This window comes from Haplochromis burtoni, unplaced genomic scaffold, assembly GCF_018398535.1.
Source record: "Haplochromis burtoni strain Fernald_Lab_line unplaced genomic scaffold, NCSU_Asbu1 Contig_89, whole genome shotgun sequence".
NCBI classification, from domain to species: Eukaryota; Metazoa; Chordata; class Actinopteri; order Cichliformes; family Cichlidae; genus Haplochromis; species Haplochromis burtoni.
The window spans coordinates 403,020-426,127 of NW_024582450.1; the positions used below are offsets into that span (position 1 = coordinate 403,020).

A 23,108-nucleotide genomic window follows, 5' to 3' on the forward strand; every position below is an offset into this window, starting at 1 on the left:
AGCGTTCAACTATCAGTCAGCCGGTTTCATGGCTATAGGAAAAGATTTAATAACAACATGTCTTCCACATTACTGAGCTGAAAGTTCAATTTTCAGTTCAATTTCACATTGATTTCAGCGTGCATTAAGGTGAATAACCTTGAGGAAATGGAGAGGTGCATTTCTCCCCTAGTGCTCTCTTTCCTCTCTCCCTCTCTTTCTCTCTCTCCTTACAGGAGTAAAGATTGGGGGGGGGGGGGGGGTCTCTGGAGATTCCTATCAGAAACAGTAAGACGGTTCCAGTAATATCAGGGAGATGTAGATGATGGTTATAGATTTCAGGGCTCTCAGGTGCATTAGTCTGTATTACAGCTTCCCCACAAGGCTACTTAACGCTCACTCGCAATGGAAACAGGCTGGCTGATGCGGGGCATGTATGCACAGCCACATGAACACATGCATTCGTGGGGATTGCTTACTGAGGCATGCACACATTTAATTCGCCTACACCATGCAGGGATGCTTGTGTTTATAAATAAGCTTCAATCACGCATGGGGTTTTTGTCCTGAGATATTACTGTAATCTCTGTGACAGGGGTAATGTGATGCCAGACCTGGGGTTATTACTGTCCACCTCAGGGCAGAATGCTGCCCGTGATGGAGAATTTGGGAGAAAAACACTCTTTTCTCACAGAGGTGTTGTTGTTGAACCGTGGAGGCTCCCTAAATTAAGAAAACAAACGGAGAGGAACTGAGTGAAGATGGTTATCAGGCACCATCAGATACCTGTGTGTCTGTTCTCTGGGGGCAGGAGCCGCTCTGAGCACATAAAGTACTTTTTTAGAGTGTTGACGGGGCCTCTAAAGTAGGGGATCTATTTATACTGGCCTAGTGCTGTCTATGGAGCTGTCCAGTGTTGAAATGGATGGGGAGTCATGCTGTTTCATTTGAGCCACTTCTCCTTTCTTCCTCCTCCGCTTGCTCCTTCTCCAAAGGCTTTCCCTTCCTCTCATGTGGATTATTTTCTGTCAGAGCATACTTTTCCTTATTCCTTATTTAATACACATCTTTTCTTCCTTCCTTTCCTTCTCTCTCCCCTTCTTTCCTCGTTACTCTCTTACTTTGATTCTCCTGTGGGCTCTTGTCAATTCAGTCTGGTTTACTTGCTTTGATTTCTTCCTCCTTTGTTTTCCTCTCCCTGCTCACTCCATCTTTCTTTCCACCGAGGACACATCACACAAAGTGGTCATCCCAGTTTTTGCAGCTCTTTCCAATTATGCCTTCGCTCACGCGATCTCCGGCGGGACTGGCTTCCGTGCGTGAGGGCACACAAACTCAAGACTTAAGAACGAGCACCAACAAGAATAAGGACGCAGATTATTCCTTGGTCGAAAGAGCTCCTTAAAGCTACATCTTGCTCACATAGCGTTGAGTCGTCCCCAAACACGTGTTTGAGTTTCACTGGGGCCTGCACTGCCCCCTAGTCTCTGCTTACTCAATGCGATGAGGCAATCAGAGATGCAGGCAGAAGTATCATGCACTCTGTGGCAGGATGTGGAAAGCAAGTGAAAGAGAAGAGGGACAGAAGGAGCGAAAAAGGGAATAAAACAAGCTGAGTGTGGGAGGGAGACAGTGAGCATTTTGGGTAAGGTTGTGAGGGTTGGCTGAACATGTAAAGGGGGGAGTGCAAGAGGGAGCCAACAGATAGACGGAATAGGTATTTGGAAGGAGGGGGAGGATGGCCAGGAGGGCAGGTGGTTCTGTCATTAGCTCCAGATTAAAGCAGAGGGCAACTCCAAAGGCCTCACCTCTGATTCACACAGTAGTACTGCAGGCAAGGACAAGCCTCCCGGGAGACATAGCACACACACACACACGTGCACACATGCTGGAGACACGGCAGTGATTCAAAGGATTACTCACAGGCTCACGAACACACACATAAACACACACGTATAGGCATATATAAAACCACCACCCCTCCCCATCCTCATTTACACACGAGATACACCGTGACTCACGAGAACATGCAGACTCCCACACACATGCAAACAGTCATGCCACACACACATTCTCACACATACACACACATTCTCACACACACACACAACACACACACACACACAACACACACACACACACACACACACACACACACACACACACACACACACATCATTGAACTAATTAATCAAATCTCCTGTTTTAATTAGGATTCAAATCAGTTGCTATGGGAACCTTGCCCTCTCAGAGTCTTAAGGTAAAGGCTGCTGCTGCTGCTTCCTGTGACTCAAGGAAGGTGTCCGAGGGGGACACATTCATATTACCTATGTTGATTCAGCTGGCTGCATTCTACATTCCATTTTCACGCAGACACATTTTGCGGGGGAGGCCTGAGGTGCCCGATGTGAACTTCAATTTGGGCTCAGTCATACAGAGGGACCAAAAAAAGGCGGAAAATTATGATGGCTCACGTTGCAGCCAAACTAATACAATATATTTTACCAGGAAAAGGCCATGTGTGTTAGCGTTAAAGGTGAGGTTCACAGTCTGTGGACGCCCGTCCAATCGATCACCAGCTCAAGCCTGCCATTTTTGCTCTGAAAGTTTTCGCATGGAGACACACATAAAGGCACTTTCACAGAGTTTCTAATACGGTGCTTATCCTTGCTATTACCATGGCCTTGCAATTTTGGGTGAGCAATCGCTTTGTGCTCACATGCCTTGTCCCAGTGACAGTGTTTTCACAGAGGCTCCATTAGTGATCAGTAGGATTTGTTTGTGAAAATCGCTGTCAGAAGAATCAATATTCCTGCATTTGCGTTAATACTATCCAGACAGAGGAAATATTTATTCAGTGACTAATTCCTGAGGTCTAATTAAAGCAGTGTGCATGCTTTAGTGTTAACACTGTTTCATCTCACAAGCTGATAGACTCTTATCTTAAAAGACTGGATGAGAGAGTTCAAAGTGTAGCGGAATCACGGCGCCTTTATCTGTCCAGAGAGCCTTAATATCAACTCAGGTGAAGGCCGGACCTGATGAATTAAAAGAGGAGAGGATGCCAAGTGAAGCCATTAGGATCCAGGAACTCAGGCGTGTGTCTGGCTCGCCGGTTGTCATGGTTGCGGTGTTTATCACCTCTTTCTGCCGACAGAAGCCCAGGGGCAAATCAGATTGGCTTCAGACAGGGAGGAAAAGAGAGAGTTGGTGAGTGAGGGGGAGGACATATTGGCACAGCGGAGGGGGGGAAATGCCAACACGCTGCTGAGTGAAGGCCGAGGAGGAGCGCTGGACAAATGTCAACGTGGCTTATTCATAGGATGATGCTTTTAACTCTTTGACTGTGACATAACGTTTGAAGTAAAGGTATATTAGACCAATTCAGTAAACCCTCACTTTAGGTCTTTTTGTTAAAAGTGCTGTAATGTGGGGAAATAAAACTTTCTTTTTTTCCCCTCTTGTTATCTTCTCATCTGTTGTGGTAAATATCTCCCTGCAAATGTGCTGAATGCATTAATGCACATCTTAAAAGCTCTTGGCATTTGATGAAAACAACACTAAAGGATAGTCCTCTAATGGAAGTCTTAAAGCTAGATAAACCTCAAGGATCTGGAGTAAATCCACACCCCCCCCCCCCCCCCCCCCCCGCCCCCCCCTATCCCCCGTGGCCTGTGCCTGCCACCTAGTGGTCCCTAACCCAATGATCCATATGTGAAGACTTCCCAAGTGCAACCTGTGTGGTGAGGCAGTTTTTCTGAAGTACAGATACTATTATTATGTCACTAGCTGACAAGACAGCATTCACTTCAAAGAGCTCTGAGAGTTCATGTTGCATGAGGAGATGAGAAACTAAGACATTTACCTGTTATGACAAGCGGCCGGTAAGATATATTATCAATCTATTGGTCATAATCATAAACAGATGTCTGTTTGCATCCAGGTGGCTGCCTGTCGTTGCCCGTCCAGGGCCTGAAGCTTGTTACAACGTAACCGCTCCTGACTGCTCAGCTCACACGTGTTGACACCCAAACCACGCCTCCTTGTCTCTAGAGCCAATCATCGGCCGTCATAGTTCAGCGCGTCTTCCTCTCAGCAAATCACAGCACTCGTTGTTGCTGTGTGGGACATTCGCAGGCACCGAGGCCCTTCTGCTGTCGGCAGAGAGAGGTATGGCTTCATTGTTTTTGACCGGCTTCGTGAAGTATTTCTAAAAAGAAAAAAAAAAGAAGTAGAAGTAGATTAAAAAATAAACACTCCGGCTCTATTTCGTTTGTGTCAAATACCATCTAACAGAACCAGACACGGCTTGTTAACATTAAATCCTTCCTCTCTCACTCGTGTTTCCTCTCAAATGTCCACTTGCTCTTGGTGGTCTGTGAGATGATAGGTTCAGGTTTCGCTGCGGGCTGGTGAGACAGGGTCGGATTTTAGCTGACATCCAGCTGAATAGAGCGAAACCACCAGACAGTTGTATGAATAGCTGTATTGTGGGCGCTGGCTAGCCGGTGTTGTGTGTGTCCATATGTGTGTGACAGGTCAGTTTCACATCTATAGGCCCACGCCACAGCGAGAGTCTTGGTTAATCTGTGTTGTTTTAGACGCAGAGCGCTGAACTTTAGCTTTGTTTTTTCTCCCCCACACTCGTATGTCAGGTCTTCATCATTGCTCTGTCCAGGCTTACACGGTGTGCTGCCGCGCTAAGGAGTAAATTGCCGTTGACAGCGACTTGTCCTGTTGTTTGTGGTCGCCCCTGGCTGTCAGCCTGCAGTGCCAGAGTCTCGTCATCTCTGTCGAGGATGCCGCAAACAAACAAGTCAAGAAACGCCCCGGCGGTTGACTCTCCGGGCTCGGTCCAAGTGGGAGCTTCAGCAGAAGCTACAGAGCCGGCGTCCCGGGAGGAAATTCAGGCTGCCGGGGACTCGGGAAGAGGGGGGGAAGCTGAGGATAATGTCGGTGACAGAGAGATCATCAAATCACCCAGTGACCCCAAACAGTACAGGTAAAAAAACCAAAAACTCTTCTACCGCACAGTCAAGCATTCCTACCAGATTCCCATGAGGATTTAAATAATTCATTATGCTGTTTAAAAAAAGGAAAAGTTGCATGATTTATCTGTTCTATTATGTATGTTATTCTCACTCGAAGGTATTAATAGGATTTCATGTGTAATGAAATACATCTTGCTAAAGTTCTGCATTCATGACTGTGAAAGTGCTGACAAAACGACCCAGATCCACTAACCCAGATCCAAAAATGATATTGAGCCTCCCATCCAGCTGGATCAGTGCAATATTATTGTAGTCTGATGGGATGATTTCATGCTTTAAGCACAGACCAGTGCCTCAGGCCTCTGTGGGGCATGGATGGAATATTTGCTGTGAAAAAGCACAGCACAAGACGGGCTGAAAGGGTATAAGATACAATCTGCAAAGGGATAACTGTTAAGCTGTTAAGAAAAAGCAGTGAAGGCTCTAAAACTCAATTGATACCACAGTGCTTCTCCTTGTGTTATCTCACCTTTGACTTTACTCTCCTCAGGTACATTGTGTTAGAAAACGGGCTGCGAGCTCTGCTCATCTCAGATTACAGTGGACCGACAGAAGATGGAGAGTCAGATGAAGGTGAAGAAGAAGAGGAGGAGGAGGACGATGATGAATCTGAAGATGGATCAGAGGATGGGTCTGAGGAAGATGACGAAGATGAGGGCATCGATGATGAAGATGATTACAATGAGGGGGAAAAGAAGAAAGGAAATGCAGAGAAACAGGTACAGGAAACAAGAGAGCATTTCATATTGACTTTATTTATGTTTTGTAAAACTACACTGTTTGAAATAATGTAAAAAACAAATTGACACCATTACTCCACACACTATTTAAGGTGCATCTTTTATGCTCTTCTATATTTTCTGCAACATGTACAGTGGCTAATACTCTGATGAAATACAGCCAGAGTTTCAAATATTTAGAGTTCAGGGTATGTGCTCAGGCTTGAGACTGCACTAAATGCTTTGTTTCAGACAGCTGTTTTTATATATGATCAGTGGCGGATCTAGAAAATGTTCCATGGTGGGGTAACGCAAAAGAGGTGCAAGAGATCTAGCAGTGTGGCACATACCTCTTCAGTGAAGCTTGTGAAAATCCCCTATAGGTAAATAGAGTCAACAAAATACTTTAAAAAACACACTTTAGTTCTATCATTATCTCTTCTAAGAAAATAAAGACAAGTTTGATTTTTTACAAGCTTTAAAGTAGAAAGACTTTGCTCACGCCCTGCAGTACTCACTGTCAAAACAATGGCAATATTGCACATTTAAAAAGTATTTTAATAACATAAAAGTTGGAGTGGATATCTCAACGCTCAGAAGCTCCACCCACCTGATGTTCAAACCTCCTTTTGCAGATACGAACCAATGACGAGAAAGTTGGCTTAAAGCTACAATGTTTAAAATCTCACCACTAGATGTCAGTAGATTGCAATCTACAGAATTTTGTTTTCTTTCCACTCCCGATTCAAGTGTATACTCTTAGCTACAGTGGCCGCTGTAAGACAGACAACCCTTGCTGGGGTTCATCTGCAGTGAGTATAGGGTGTCGGTCCTCTGTTTACCTCAGCTGTCAATACGCCAGGTGTCTACATCTATTTACTCTGGAGGAGGCTGTAAAACTTCGTGAAAGGAGTCCGATACAAATCGATGAGTCAGTGAAGCTCCTGTTGGTCTCTGTTAGCTGCTATTAGCTGCTGTTAACTTTCTTTGAAGTGGCTCTAACTTTGTTGGATTGGGGCAGTTGACGAATAAACTGAGAATGTAATCAAAGTCTTTATCAAAGTGTGAGCTTTAGAAAACAAGGCTAACGCTAGCTGCATGTTGTTGTTGACAGCATCTCTGTAGATGTGAGGTTTGCATGTCTAATCTGCTGATAATAAGTAATTGCGACAATATCGGAATGAATAAGCATGTTAATGCACTGTGTTAGGTTGGGTGTGTTAAATCCTTGACTTAATTTCAGGAGATGATCGAGGTGTTTCTTTGCTTTGTATTTTCACTTCTTGGTGAAGGCACGCCTTCTCAAATGATAAAAAATAGTTGTGATAGTTTCAATTTTGAGTTTTATGACGTGCAAATCCCTATGATTTCTCAATTCCTCTGCCTTTAGTAAACTACGTATGTGGCTGGTCTCTGAGCCATATACATATATGCGCTTATGCACCTCTCTGCATTTAATCATTAGTTATTATTATTATTCATCTCTGGCTCTCGTCTACAGCTTGTCGTTGTCTTGTCTTCCTCCCCTCATGCCAACCAGTCATGGCAGATGGCTGCTCTACCCCGAGCAAGATTATGCTGGATGTTTCTTCCTGTTAAAATTGAGTTTTTCCTTCCCACTGTCGCTAAAGCGCTTGCTCATAGGGGGTCATGTGATTGTTGGGGTTTTCTGTTTTCTCTGCATTGTTGTTGCGTCTTTACCTTACCTTATGCATCAGAGGTGTTATATGGGCTTGTTTCAGATGGTGGATGATTGGAGGGTCTCCACTAATGCCTAGTATTAGATCAATCAGAACTACCCCAGTGCAGTAAGCATCAGGAGCTAACACTACTTTAAACATGTCTGTACCTGAAAGTTCTTTTCATATATTGCTTTTGGCATTTAAAAGATAAGATTAGTTTTTGATATTGTCAGCTAAGGCCATAAAACTATCAAACTCAACAATTTTGTTGCCTGCGTCTCAGTACTTTATTACATTGGTTTCTGTCTTTATGGCCTTTTTTGGCAGCAAGATAAACAGAGTATCATTCAAGTTTTCCCTGAAGTGCAATGCCAGACTCAGATATGCCTCGATATCCTGTGTTTCAGTCTGCGGCAGCGTTGTGTGTTGGTGTGGGCAGCTTCAGTGACCCCAGCGATCTCCCCGGCCTAGCTCACTTTCTGGAACACAGTGAGTAATTAATCCAGTAGACAAGTATTGTCATCTTTTTTTAAAAAAAGTTTTCATTGTTCTTTAATTCAGTGGTTTCTCCGTCCCCAGATACATCCTCAGATATGTTTTCAATGTTTCCTATCACACATCCTAATTTTAAATGCATCCTTGTGTAGTTTGTTTTAATTATTTAGTGTGCCTCTTAGCCTATTTTGTCTCGTTCAGTATCAGTTAACAATATGTGACATTTCCCAGAATATCCATCTCCAGAGGGACCAGATCCACCCACTGTGGGGCCACAGGGCAAAAAATTAGTTTTCAGGCTCTATTTGACCCACTTTTCTGCCTGCTCTCTGTGCATTATGCATCTAACTCATCACTTACAAATGCCCATTTACTACATAGAATGCATGATAATGTATCCCAAGATACAGTAAACAGCAAACAATCCAGCAAAGATTGTTGTATACCAGTTGCTTTTGAACATTTGCAGCTTTCTCCTACTGAATGTCCCTTTTTTTTAAACTCCTATACATAATATAAGCAAAAATTAATGTATTCCTGCATAAGGAAAGTCTTAGAATGTGAGGTGCAAATAATTAATTTACTACCAACCAAGTGACGCTACACTCTTCGTGGGGTTTTGGGGCTCCTGGAAATCTGGGGCCTGTGGGTTAATGTCTGCCTTGCCTTGTTGGCAGATTAACTTTACATCACCTACAGGAACAAGGCAAGAAATCACTGCATTCACTATGAGGAAGCAAGCAAGATATTTTTCAGTTGGGGGGGGAAAAAAAAAGCTAGGCTTGCACAAAATGCCACATAACTTCAGAATTGCAATCCAATCTATTGATGCTACTGTCAGCAGAGAAATTGCTATCTGTCTCCTCTACCAATAGTGATTGTTGAACATTGTTTCCAAATGATCATTCTGAAAGGAAACCTTTTCTCATGCTGTCACCAAATATTCCCGGCACTATTTAGAGTTATGTACGCGGCTTCATCTGAGACAGAGTTATCAAAATTCTATTAAAGCTGAGCCAGAAATGTGATGTGTTATTGTCTGCATTTGTCTCATTGTCCACATAAATAAGAAAACGACAAAAGACACATCGTGCAAGTAGCTTTAATAGATTATTTTCTTTGGATTTCTTTTTTTTGATGATTTGTAATCCCCTCTCTCTTTTCACCCTTACTGTGATTTCGTGGTCGCCTAGTGGTGTTCATGGGCAGTGAGAAGTATCCATCAGAAAACGGCTTTGATGCTTTCCTCAAGAAGCACGGTGGGAGCGACAATGCCTCCACGGACTGTGAGAGGACCATCTTCCAGTTTGACATTCAGAGGAAAAACTTCAAAGAGGCTCTTGACAGGTTAGGAGTCAGTTGGGCTTTTTCATTTTTTGGTTGTTATCTTATTTTTCGAGCAGTCATCCTTACGAGGTGGTGAGGATTTACAGGTAAACACAAGACAGAAATAAGAAAAAGGAGAATATAAACTCGTATGAAGCAACGGAGACAAGTTAGAACAATTAACAATTAGTAACTAGGCTGAAACCAAAGACTCATAGAGGCTATAAGGGAAAATCTATGGTCTAATCCAAACAGTAAGGCACTTAACATGCTAAAGCATAATTTACCAAAGGAAAGTTCTAGCAGACCTGATGATTATATTGTGAAAATGTGTGGCACGTTACAGGCATATTCCCTGTTAGCGCTTGCTTTTACTCTTCAGTCCTAATACATTGGGGCAAAAAAGTATTTAGTCAGCCACCGATTGTGCAAGTTCCCCCACTTAAAACGATGACAGAGGTCAGTAATTTGCACCAGAGGTACACTTCAACTGTGAGAGACAGAATGTGAAAAAAAAATCCATGAATCCACATGGTAGGATTTGTAAAGAATTTATTCGTAAATCAGGGTGGAAAATAAGTATTTGGTCACCTCAAACAAGGAAAATCTCTGGCTCTCACAGACCTGTAACGTCTTCTGTAAGAAGCTTTTCTGTCCCCCACTCGTTACCTGTATGAATGGCACCTGTTTGAACTCATCATCTGTATAAAAGACACCTGTCCACAGCCTCAAACAGTCAGACTCCAAACTCCGCCATGGCCAAGACCAAAGAGCTTTCGAAGGACACCAGGAAAAGTATTGTAGACCTGCACCAGACTGGGAAGAGTGAATCTACAATAGGCAAGCAGCTTGGTGTGAAAAAATCAACTGTGGGAGCAATCATCAGAAAATGGAAGACATACAAGACCACTGATAATCTCCCTCGATCTGGGGCTCCACGCAAGATCTCATCCCGTGGGGTCAAAATGATCATGAGAACGGTGAGCAAAGATCCCAGAACCACACGGGGGGACCTGGTGAATGACCTGCAGAGAGCTGGGACCAAAGTAACAAAGGTCACCATCAGTAACACACTACAACGGCAGGGAATCAAATCCCGCAGTGCCAGACGTGTTCCGCTGCTGAAGCCAGTGCATGTCCAGGCCCGTCTGAAGTTTGCCAGAGAGCACATGGATGATACAGCAGAGGATTGGGAGAATGTCATGTGGTCAGATGAAACCAAAGTAGAACTTTTTGGTATAAACTCAACTCGTCGTGTTTGGAGGAAGAAGAATACTGAGTTGCATCCCAAGAACACCATACCTACTGTGAAGCATGGGGGTGGAAACATCATGCTATGGGGCTGTTTTTCTGCCAAGGGGACAGGACGACTGATCCGTGTTAAGGACAGAATGAATGGGGCCATGTATCGTGAGATTTTGAGCCAAAACCTCCTTCCATCAGTGAGAACTTTGAAGATGAAACGAGGCTGGGTCTTCCAACATGACAATGATCCAAAACACACCGCCCGGGCAACAAAGGAGTGGCTCCGTAAGAAGCATTTGAAAGTCCTGGAGTGGCCTAGCCAGTCTCCAGACCTCAACCCCATAGAAAATCTGTGGCGGGAGTTGAAAGTCCGTGTTGCTCGGCGACAGCCCCAAAACATCACTGCTCTCGAGAAGATCTGCATGGAGGAATGGGCCAAAATACCAGCTACTGTGTGTGCAAACCTGGTAAAGACCTATAGTAAACGTTTGACCTCTGTTATTGCCAACAAAGGTTATGTTACAAAGTATTGAGTTGTATTTTTGTTATTGACCAAATACTTATTTTCCACCCTGATTTACGAATAAATTCTTTACAAATCCTACCATGTGGATTCATGGATTTTTTTTTCACATTCTGTCTCTCACAGTTGAAGTGTACCTCTGGTGCAAATTACTGACCTCTGTCATCATTTTAGGTGGGGGAACTTGCACAATCGGTGGCTGACTAAATACTTTTTTGCCCCACTGTATTTTTGCTTTGTGGAAATAGCCACCGAGACATCATCCATGGGTTTGTGGACTCTACATTTTGAAACCTCACTATTGCAGTTTTGACTGCCGTTAAACCATTGTGTCCAACTATTGCCAGAAATGACCTTATTTTGATCAGAGGGTGGTTTGGCAACTTATCAGCTAACCATATCAAATTTGGTTAGCAAGCTGAATTCATAAACTGAACGGGTGAATCAAAGAGACGCGTTTACCTGGTAATTATAGTGGGAAGTAGGAGACGAAGGAAATGCTTTTGGACACTGCCAGTTTGAATTTAAATTATGTCTAAATCCTCTTTTAGTAATAACTTCAAACTTTAAAGTTACATTTAAACCACTGGTATGTCTGATGTCGCTCCATGTTTTAGTTAAATTATGGGTTTAGTTCAATCTAAACAGTGTGGATGTATAAAGTAAGTGATATGAAGTAAGAATAGTGAAACTTGGATGTCATATATTCAGATCTCAGAGGCCGATAGATGTAGTGTGGATCATGGTGTGCACTTGGATATATATTGGATGTTGTTTGTCATGTGCGTCCATCTACATCTAAATGTTTATGTCTGATCTGTGCTCTGTCTGCTTCTAAACATTACCACTTTGTCCTGTTGTTCTCAGGTGGGCACAGTTCTTCATCTGCCCCCTAATGATTCGGGATGCCATTGACAGGGAAGTGGAGGCTGTTGACAGTGGTGGGTCTTGGTGCCTATGTGCATCACTCCTGCATTCTGAGAAATTAATCCTGGTTCATATAAAGTGTTTTAGTGCATTTTCTGCATTTTTTTGTCCCATCTTACCTTTTCCTGTGTCCCTCCGTCTGTCTATCAGAGTACCAGCTGGCTAAGCCATCTGACTCCCACAGGAAGGAGATGCTATTTGGCAGTCTGGCCAAACCTGGACACCCTATGGGCAAGTTCTGCTGGGGTGAGTTAGTAAAAACAACTGCTGGGACAAATAATACACGCAGGGCCTCCTTGGGGTATGTTCAGCAATAACAAACAGGAGAGCTGAAACCTGCACCAGTTTACCTGCCTTCTCATATCCCTGCATGTGTTAGGGCTCCTCTCTGTCATGTATTATGTTTGTCACTTGATTGTTAACTTGTCACAATACCAGGGAATGCGGAGACACTGAAGCAGGAGCCCAAAAGAATGAAGATCAATGTGTATAAGCGGCTGCGTGCCTTCTGGAAGAAATACTACTCTGCCCACTACATGACTCTGGCTGTGCAGTCAAAAGGTCAGGAAAATCATTCCCATTTATTATGCATCAAGAACTAGCCGATTAGTAGATTGACAGAAATGTAATTTGTTTCAATAATTTCATACACCAAACGAACCGATTCATTGAAAAAGCAATCTGTGGATTAATCAAAAATTCAGACGATCATTATCTCAAATGAGGATCCACTTCATCCATGTTCAGCCAACTGTAGATAATCATTCCCGAATCAGCTCGAATTGCTGTATTACTCAAAACAAAGTCACATACAAAGTATCTAATGTATTTTCTTGGTTTCACAGAAAATATCACTCAGCTAATTAACTACAGCATACAAGTAAAATGATGAAGTGTTGACATTTGGTGCTGAGAAATGTCGTCCTCATGAAACACTTACTCGCCGTCAGTAAAATTCATTCTTGTTGCGCCTCTTTTGTTGTCTAAGATTCTGCAAAGGTGTTATAGTAGATCGCTAATTGGAGTAAAACAGCCGGAAATATTTATAACCATCATTTCTGTTGGAAAATGATGAAGCATCAAACTGCTGAAGATTGCAAACACCTTTCCTTGCAAGGTTTTATAATATAGGTTTTATAATATTCATAAAATTGCACCTTTTTTTTCTCTTCGCTCGCTTCAATTTTTTGTTCACCTCTAGCGCTTTGACTTGCTTGGTGCAGTAATATATGTCTGCACCTGTGTGCATTAGGTCATTATGATGTCACTACATTGCACTAATCATTCTGGTTGTGTTCAGAGGTGAAATTAACCTCAGGCATCTGACCGGAGAGTGCGGTTAAACTTTTTCAACCTATAGGCCAAAGGATTTTTGCTTATAATATTGATCAGTGTTGCCTGAAAAAGCTGTTTTTAGGAGCTTCCATATCAGCAAGGGGAAACATCTGTTTTGAAGCCCAGCTGAACAGTCCTACCTGGTTTTTACATCATGTTTCATTAAAGAGTCCATCCATGCATCTATTTTCTCGACTGCTTATCTGGTTCAGAGTCACAGGGGAGTTGGTGCTCATCCTAGCTGTCATAGGGCGAGGTTGCCAGGCTGTTGCAGGGCCAACACAGAGAAACAGATGACCATTCATGCTCAAATTCAAACCTACAACCAATTTAGAATCACCAGTTAACAAGCATGTCTTTGGACTGTGTGAGGAAGCCAGAGTACCCGGAGAGAACTCATAGAAGTGTAGAGAGAGCACAGAAAGGCCCCAGTTGGCTGGCAAATTTGAACCAGTAACCATATTGCTGTGAGGCAACAGTGTGAACTGACTGTTGACTTGGCACAAAAGAAGGGATAAAGAATAAAGAAGAGCATTGTAAACAATTGCTCCTTTGTTATTGAATTACAATTATGTACTCTAGTCTTGAAAAACAACTTTGACTTCCATTTAGTAATTTGAAACGTGCATAGGAAAAAGCTGTCACAATTAAATTAACCATGCTATACATTAAAATGTTTGTAAAAAAGGCTGCAATGCAAAATACAAAAGCTGCATCTCATTATACAATAATGTAAAAGCTCTAAATGTAGGCTTTTAGTTTGTTTGCATTAGCAATAATTAAAAAGGAAGAAGTCTCTACCTTATTTAGTTGGAAACACAGAAAGTTGTGAATTTTCATTTACATTTTAGCATTAAATTAAAGCATGTAAAGCCACACTGTAACATAGTTTCTTTTAAAGCAGGCATTTTAGTATGTATCGTTACTGCACTGACTTCTCCCCAAATCTAAGTGGTTGTTTTCAGCCAGAATAATTGAAACACACTCAAACTCTAATTTATCCTCCTTCACTCACTGCGTCCTTTAGAGAAGCTGGACACTCTGGAGGAGTGGGTCAGAGAGATCTTCAGCAAGGTGCCTAACAAGTGAGTATTCAAGAAGAGGCTCTCAGTTGCTGTGATGAGAAGCTGGCGCTATATAGATTGAGTCTCAATATCCTTTGCTCAAATGTAAATGTCAAGCCTTTTTACCATCTCTTTCTCCGCTTTCTTCATCTCAGATGCTTTTTTTCTTCTTCAAAATGATGCACCTGGAAGGGATCTCTTCTCCCTAAAGCGGAGCTGAGCTGAATTAGTGTTTTTTTTTATGTTTGTTTTTTTTTGCTGCACCGCTTCCGTATGCTTTATGAGTCATTGCAGAACCTTTTTTTAGTGAATCAGAGTCACTGTTACACACATAAAAACCACATAACCTCCAGTTTTTAAGGCTTTCATTTCAATTAAAGGATTACATTTCCACATGCTCACATCTATCCTTGTAAAATTGCCTGAAGTGACTTTAACTTCTTTAGATGAACTAAATTAATTTTCATCAAGCTTTAAATGAATGAAAGGATTTTATAGCTCTGCCTGACAGAAATAATGTGCTATTACTTCCCCGATTGTGTAAACAGTAATTGGAGACATCCATCCTCAATCTTATACTTGAAACCTTTTCCATTAACTGTTTTCTATGTTACTTAAAACATAAGGGTGGGTTGAAGTCGCTTTAATTACGTCTTGGAACTGTTTAAGTGATGGTATTGTTTTTGTGTTTGTAGTGGTTTGCCCAAGCCAGATTTCTCTGATATGGTGGATCCTTTTGACACAACGGCTTTCAGCAAGCTCTACAGAGGTACTGATACACCTTACCGGATATCTCTAAGCACATCTGGTGTACTGCAGGTTCCCACATATAAATAAGCCCTAACAGGTTATGTAAGTAGTGGTTCTCAAAGTTGGACCTTTGGGTCCTCCATAGATCAATGACTTGTAGCCCGGGGTCTCCAGAGTAGTTTGTCATCATTAATAAAAACATACTGTCTCATTTAAAATCTCATATCCAGTTTCAGACCATTTATTTAGAACAAGCACATTGGATCCATTACTGCCTTCTACATTTGGGCCAGTAGAAGCCCTGACATGATCGGGACACATCCTGTGAAATCCTTTGCTTCTCTGCTTATTAGCCAACTGGCTAGTTATTGAGCACAAAGAAATAATTCACTTCACATTTTGAAGTGACACTAATCCCAAAACAGCTTTCACTCAGTCCCTGTGATGATGCATATAAGACATTTATAATGAGTCCGGATGTATTCAAAAGAGCCGCTGAGGACCAGAATGCGTAATATGTCAGCTGAGATGAGTTGCTCGAGGCTGTCAAGCTGATTCAAATTGCAGTTTTAAAGGGGACTTGTTGTTCTCATTTCCAGCTCCATATTTTTATTCATGGACTCTACTAAAGTAGTTTTTCACATAGTTAAAACTGAAAATGAGTAGAATGTACAAATATTTTTTATTGTGTACAGGGACTTGTTGCTGATGCTCAGTTTATCCACTTTCTTAGACAAGCAATTTTGATGACATTAATGGGGTTATCATTTATCACTGACATACAGACCCAAGAATAGTGGAAACGGAGTGTTCTAGATGGCTGAACAGTTGGGAGTAATTGGCAGAGTTTAATGTTAGCATACGAAAATAAGAGCATGCAAAATAGGCTGCCTTTATGCAGTTTTATTTAAAATATATGTAACAGAAAGAGGAAAGAGCTCTGAATCAAAAAATCAGTGGTTCCATTTGCTTTTTCTGTTGATGTCAGGTTTACTTCTCCAGGCCAAGTGTCTGTTTGATTCAGGTGCTTGATGGTGTTTCTCCACCTGTTTGCATTCACAGTTGTCCCCGTCGGGAAAGTTCATGCACTGAATATCACCTGGGCTCTTCCTCCTCAGGAGAAATACTACAGGTGAGCGCCATGCAGAACATATACAACAAATATAGAGTCACACAATGCTCTCCATCTCTTGAGAGAAATTTCATCAAATTCTTTTGTTTTGTTTTTTCCCCACGCGTGTATTTGATTTGCATTGATGTCTCTTTATATAAATATAGAATTGGGTCAGTCAAAAGATACCATGCTTTTCCCCTGATTGTAGATGGATTGCATCAATGTTTTTTTGTTTCTACTTTTCATTTTCGTCAGAGTGAAGCCTCTCCACTACATTTCTTGGCTGATTGGCCATGAAGGCACAGGAAGCATCCTCTCAGTGCTTAGGAAGAAGTGAGTGTTATTGCTTCTGTCTGTTTGTTTTTCTGATTTGAGGGCACTCCAAAACCCAATTAAAAGCTCTTCAATTTGCTGGGTATACATGAGCTTTTTTCCCCGCTCTGCGCCAGCCCTGTGTGTTTGAGCCCAATCTTCATACTATACACTTTGCCATCCCACTTGACAATGTGATTCATACGTTCTCATCTCTGGATATGGCTGTACAAGTGCATTTCAGCCTCTTGTTGCTAAGTGGTGAAGTGATTTACCAAACCTTGTGTCATCCCACGTTACCAAGAGCCCATCCAATGCTCCCTTTACCATCAGCACCACTTGGATAGTGTAAAAGAATGCTCCTATTTAGTGTTTATGATCCTTTCAATTGTTGATAAATGACAACAGTGAAATTTGAGTGTACTTTGACTTAATTCCCAAACTGCAAAGGCAGTGGAGTGGTTGTTTTTATTGAATTCAGACAATCCTAGCAAAAAGGGCCAAGAGACGGGTTTGAAAATGGGAACATGTTGTCCTCCTCTGTCAGATTTGGAAATGATCTCTATGTCCGTCTGTAGAACATTACTGATCAGAGGCCTCAAATTATCATACCATGTTCTTGCTGATTATTTACCATTGATAAATCCATTAGAAATACGCCATGTAATAGTACATTTTTGTAAGTGCAGTATAAAAACTGCAGTATGGAAAGGTTTTAGATTCCTCCTAGTAGCCTATTCTGATACAGAGCAGACTTCTCAACCAAACTTGTCCTTTAAGTGCATCATCAGATGAATGAAAGATGTCTTTATACTCTTAAACAACTGAAGTGTTCACCTTGATTTATGGTCCAACAAGTCTCAAATGTGTGTAAGCTGTTCAAATGAATGATTTAATATTACATGTATTTTTGTGACTGTTCACTCCCCCAGTAGAAAGTGAAGTGTTTGCAGCCAGGAGTCATCAAGTGACATGTCTTGAATGCCCTCTATTTATTGTTCATTCATTTTACCGCATACAACAGTGAGTAATTCTTTAGTCGAAGGCCTATTTGTGGTAATTTATTGTTATGTTTCTATGTTGCATTTTCAAAGGTGCTGGGCTGTGGCTTTGTTTGGAGGAAACAGTGAAACTGGCTTTGACCAAAACACCACCTACTCCATCTTTTCAATCTCCATCACCCTAACTGATGAGGGTTTCCAAAACTTCTACAAGGTAAAGAAAACTCTTAACATTTGTTATTTCCTCTGCATTTCTTTCAAAATAAAAAGGAAAAAAACCTTGGGACTGGGCAAATTAAATTAATCAGCGGTTTAAGCATCAATCTCCCACGCAAGGTTTATTATTAATTGTCATATCATAAAGAGTCAGGTTTTCTTCATTATTAAGATACTGGAAGTAGCTGGCATACAACAGTTAAGGTCAAGGAAGCACTGTGCGTCAGTTGCTATGGCAACTCTTGTATTTAACACAAAGGCAGTGCCTGATAATTTGACAAGAGGACCATTTCGTACTCTTAAGTATGCAATGGAAAAATATCCTGTTCACCGTTACTGAGGTAATTTCCGTATAAATACTTAAACAACCTCAAGAATATTGTTTATTTGGATCAATAGCAGAATAACCTCTCAATTCACTGACAAACTCACAAGAGTTTTATGGATAATAATATGAAATGAAGTGAAGTGTAAGAGTTAGTGATATATTTCTGGTGGTACACCTGAACAAGTCGATCAACTACACAATCCAGTCAGTTACTGAGGTTCAACAGAAGGTAGGAATGGAAGTACTACACACGACTTTGTTTTTCCTTGCTGTCGGATTAGGTTTAGACATTTTTTAGTCTTCTGTTTTTTTGTGGGAAGACTAACAATGGAATTAGGAATATGTAATACCAGTGTACTAAAGTATGTATATCGTTTTGTTAAGGGCCAGTAACTAAGTGCCAGATCCAGATCATCATGATTATGATGATCTGGATCTGGGAACACCTTCAGTTAGTTTGCCCTATGGCCCTATGGCGACAAAAGCTTACTTTTGAGGGATATCCAGACAAGACTTTCCTGTTGACTTGTTGCTTATTATAAATGGTGAAAAGGCCAATATAAAGCTTTTGTGAAACAATAGTTAATGGTTTCAAGATTTCCTTTTCAGCAGATAAAGTCCTTTTGAACTTCATATGAACTGCTTATCTACAAAGGTTGCTTAAACATTGTTGGTCAATGGAATTTTAACTACAAAGGGAAACCTTCAAAAGTCTTATCACTCACTTGGTTATATACCTATGCGGACTTTGGCTTATATAGATTAGCTTTTTTTCTCTTCTTTAAAAAATTGTTCTTTAAATAAAATGACTTGATTAGAGGGATCAGCAGACTCGAGGTGGATGACACTAAATAGTGTCAAGCTTGACATTAAAATTACAGCGTGCCATTGGATTACCAGTGACATGTCTCCCACTTCTCCTCCTGTTAGACACACAGCAAGCCAACTTAATATGAAACTGGTGCCGGCAATAAAAACCTCCTGCAGTTCAGAAAAGTGTTCCCTCACAGGTTTAAGGCTGTATTTGTATAAGGGGTTAACTTTGCTTGGAGCTTGCCTTAGGTAGCCCATAGAGTATTACAGAAAGCATACAGCTCTCATTTAAGTAAGTACAATTTATTTATGTAGCACTTTTCACATATAAAAATCAAAAAGTAAAACATAATAGCAGGCAAAGAGCACCATAAATACAAAAAGGACAATTTCTTTTGTATTTATTATGAGGCTACTGCTGGCTAACTTGACTAGCATAAAAATGGACACTGACAAACAGCTATTCTAGTGCTATTCAAAGATAACAGAATGCACCCTACCTGCATCTCATATGCTCATGAATAAGCATGCTGCTTCTTACTTGTACAGTCTTCACAAGGATTGGGGATTGTGCCACAAACTGTGTACAGACACTAGTGGAAAAAAGATCAGATTTTGCAACAAGACTGAGACCATAAAAATCTGCCTGCATTTTTAAAGTGTCTGCTTCGTAGCTGGTCTTGGCAAGAAACAGTCTGGTGCATAATTCCACTGTAATGAAGATATTATGTATTAATTAGCGAGACTATGAAACCAGTGGACTTTCCAGTCTTTGTGCTAGCTAAGCAAATCAGTTACTGGCAGTAGCTTCATACCTGGTGTACTGCTATGAGAGAGGCATCAATCTTTTTTATAACTCTGGGCAAGGAAGCAAATGCATATTTCAAAATATCAAAAGGCCTCTTTAAAATTGATGTCTGGAGTTAGAAAATACTAATTTTAAGTTATTGTAAGTGATTTTTTACTTTGTCACAACTGATGAACAATGGTTTTGTTCAATGGTAATAATTATTTTTTTACTCTTACTATTACTTTAACAGAGATTTGATATTTTCATTTACATGTCTGATTCTCTAAGAGTGGGATCAAGACATGTATTACTGAGCTGTTTAGTATTCTGAATGAAACCACTTTTTCCAACTCAGTTTTCAGAGCTGTTCTAATGACTATAATCAGGTAACCATAGTTAACATGATTGGCAACTTCTTTTTGGCATCACTGTAATTGTTATGTATCATAAAACTTAACAATACCTCCATATCGATTGATTGCAGAAAGGAAGGAATCATTTTTTGCTGGAATTCTACTAACAATAAATGTGGTTATACATTAATAATTTGCTTGTCTGTGGCTTTTAACAGGTGACTCGCCTCGTGTTCCAGTACCTGAAGATGTTGCAGACACTTGGACCACTGCAAAGGCACTTTCTTTCACTCACTTTCTCTCTCACTCACACACACACACCTTCAAATCAATCTTAACCCTCAAACAGTGCTTTAAATGGGGTCTATAAAAGTGAACACATGTCCACCGGTCCTCATTTTTCCAAAAATATCCTCACTAAGATAGGTAGATATAAGATAGGTATATTTCTCAGTTTGAAATCAAATATACAACATGGATTTTCTGTCTGTTTGATTGTCTGACTCATTGTGTAGTTGTAGTAAATGCTGCTTTATTTGAGATAGTGACAACATAATATGTGTGGTTGGCTGTTATTTGTATATTTATGGTCTTATTATTTTTGTTATTATTATGTTCCTTATTCTGTCTTAGAGAGTGCTGGTGTTGTGGCGTCTAAGCAATTTTATGAGGTGAATAAAAGTTGTAATTCTTTGTTTCTTTCTGTCTGTGCACTCAGGATATATGAAGAGATTCAGAGGATTGAAGCAAATGAGTTTCACTATCAGGAGCAAGTAAGGCTAACAGCCTTCATTAGTCGCTGAGTTGCCGTGTTTTGGACATGTAGCAATGTATCATTGTTATTATCAATGAGATTGTGTGAGTAAAGCCTCTCGATTTTGATTTTCTCTTTGCCAGATTGATCCTATAGAGTACGTGGAGGACATTTGTGAAAACATGCAACTGTTCCCTAAAGAAGACTTCCTGACAGGAGATCAGTTGATGTTTGAGTTCAATCCAGAAGTAAGTAGTTCAGTAGTTCTGGGAGTGAACCACTTTCAGGGCTTTTATTCTAAAATGCAAAATGTCCTTTTTTTAGATAAAGATGTTAATGAAACAGGTCACTCAAAGGTAGAAAAATATAGATGTGTTTCTCATCGCTCCTTTAATGATTTTGTTTCTAATATATTTCTTAGGGCTGAGATCCTCTTTTCTGCTGGTGGATGCTATTTTGCATCAAAAGTTACAGTCTAATTGTGGCTTTGCATATTTTTTGTGTTAACGCCTGTTCTCTTTTTTTGTCTCATTGTTTTTGGCTGCTAAAACTGTCTCCCATTAATGTTGATGTTCTTTAGAAAGGGAGGAAATATGATCTCTCTCTGTGCTGCAAACATCTTTTGATTTGATTTTGTGTGTGTGTGTGTGTGTGTAGGTGATCAGTGCAGCTCTGTCTCTCCTCACCCCTGAGAAAGCCAACCTGATGCTGTTGTCACCAGAACATGAGGGCCAGTGTCCCCTCAGGGAGAAGTGGTTTGGCACACAATACAACGTGGAGGGTGTGTGTGTGTGTGTGTTTACTGTGACTGTAGCAGTTGCTTCGTACATTGTAAGCGTTCAGTGAATACATTGTCTTTTTTTCCCTTGTGTGGTGGTATTCAGCCACATATAAAGCAGAGCCAGCAGTAGAAATGCCAGCATTTATCTCTGTCTTTTATATGGCAAACAATGGCTTTGGAAAAGCATTTAAATTAAAATATAAAAGTAGAGAGTTCACTTTATTCAGCAGTTGAATCAAATTGGCAAGTATTTCTTATTTGTTAATAGATGTTTAACCTTCATACAGATATCCAGCAAGAGTGGATGGAGCAGTGGACAGGAAACCTGGAGCTTACTGCTGACCTCCACCTTCCTGCAGAGAATAAGTTCATTGGTAGGTGAAGAAACTTCTTTTTTGCATTATGGGCAAAAAAGTAGGTCTTTCTGGCCTAATCTGCTGCATGCTGTATCTGAAAAGTGTCCAATACGATGAGCTGGACAAGATGTGCGCCAGCAGTTTGAACTTCAGCTCTCCATTAATCCATCCACGAAATACTGGTAATCAGATATATTGACCAAACCTGGAGGAACTGAGTGTTTTTGTCAGTGTATTTTGTCATTTCTAATGCTCCCTTGTTAGTCACTGATCTAGCTGAGGTGTATTAATTCAAGCTAAAATTTGTGAAGTCAGGATGGTATTTTTCACTCTGGGGGAGGTTGAGTGATTTGAAACCCCACTCGGAGCATTTGCAGTAAGTTTTCTCCCCCTTACCTCGGCAGTTATTAAAGCAGCAGTTAAATGTTGTTGCACAGCATGTTTATCCTCCTCCTATAATTTAAGTCCAGGGGAGAGAAACTTTGCTTTTTAGAAGTGTTGTGTTAAATTAGCTCAACCCATATTTTGACAACAGCGCAAGATGGAGAAAAATGTTTGAGAGATCACAATAGCTGTGTCGGAGGAAAGATGGTCCTGTTTTTGTTGGCTTACCCTTGTATAGCTTAACTGATTTCATGTGTGGTAAATTATGTATTTAATACTATTTTATTCCAGGCTTTTCTTGTTGTAGTCTAGCAGAAATTCTTTGTTTTTCTGTACAAATCAAGCCACAGCTTCTGTTGGAAAATGAAAAACTTAAAGTGCCACAAACTGTAGTTCCTTGAATGGCCACTTGAGGCTGGCTTCTAAAGCAAGTTAGTCCCCATAAACCAGGGTTAGAGAACTCCAGGCCTCGAGAGCCGGTGTCCTGCAGGTTTTAGATCTTACCTTGGGTCAACACACCTGAATCAAATGATTAGCTCATTACTAGGCCTCCGGAGAACTTCAAGACATGTTTAGGAGGTAATTTAGCCATTTAAATCAGCTGTGTTGGACCAAGGACGCATCTAAAACCTGCAGGACATTGGCTCTCGAGGCCTGGAGTTCCATACCCCTGCCATAAACAGTGTTACCAGCTTTAGAGCACAAATACACCTGCTTTCAGCCTGGTACAGAACACCACATTGGTCTTTATCACTAATTTCCCTGTTCATGGCGGGAGTACAGGGAGTACATTTAGTTGAACTTCGATTT

General features: G+C 41.0%; 1 protein-coding gene across 3 annotated transcripts in view; it reads left to right on the forward strand.

The window, feature by feature from the left end:
- Positions 1 to 4,045: 4,045 nt before the first annotated feature.
- LOC102298882 (nardilysin) overlaps positions 4,046 to 23,108 on the forward strand; it is a 28,500-nt gene continuing 9,437 nt past the window's right edge. Inside the window, exons 1-18 of one of the 3 annotated variants that reach the window (XM_014337475.2) lie at positions 4,046 to 4,149; positions 4,635 to 4,981; positions 5,521 to 5,749; positions 7,839 to 7,920; positions 9,120 to 9,273; positions 11,888 to 11,961; positions 12,098 to 12,193; positions 12,386 to 12,508; positions 14,310 to 14,367; positions 15,042 to 15,115; positions 16,159 to 16,228; positions 16,466 to 16,543; positions 17,617 to 17,737; positions 20,242 to 20,300; positions 20,742 to 20,796; positions 20,921 to 21,025; positions 21,435 to 21,558; positions 21,846 to 21,932. In XM_014337475.2, the coding sequence (XP_014192961.2) occupies positions 4,779 to 4,981; positions 5,521 to 5,749; positions 7,839 to 7,920; positions 9,120 to 9,273; positions 11,888 to 11,961; positions 12,098 to 12,193; positions 12,386 to 12,508; positions 14,310 to 14,367; positions 15,042 to 15,115; positions 16,159 to 16,228; positions 16,466 to 16,543; positions 17,617 to 17,737; positions 20,242 to 20,300; positions 20,742 to 20,796; positions 20,921 to 21,025; positions 21,435 to 21,558; positions 21,846 to 21,932 (1,792 nt within the window). In that variant the 5' untranslated portion in view covers positions 4,046 to 4,149; positions 4,635 to 4,778. The other 2 variants (XM_042222597.1, XM_042222596.1) reach the window with 2 other exon arrangements.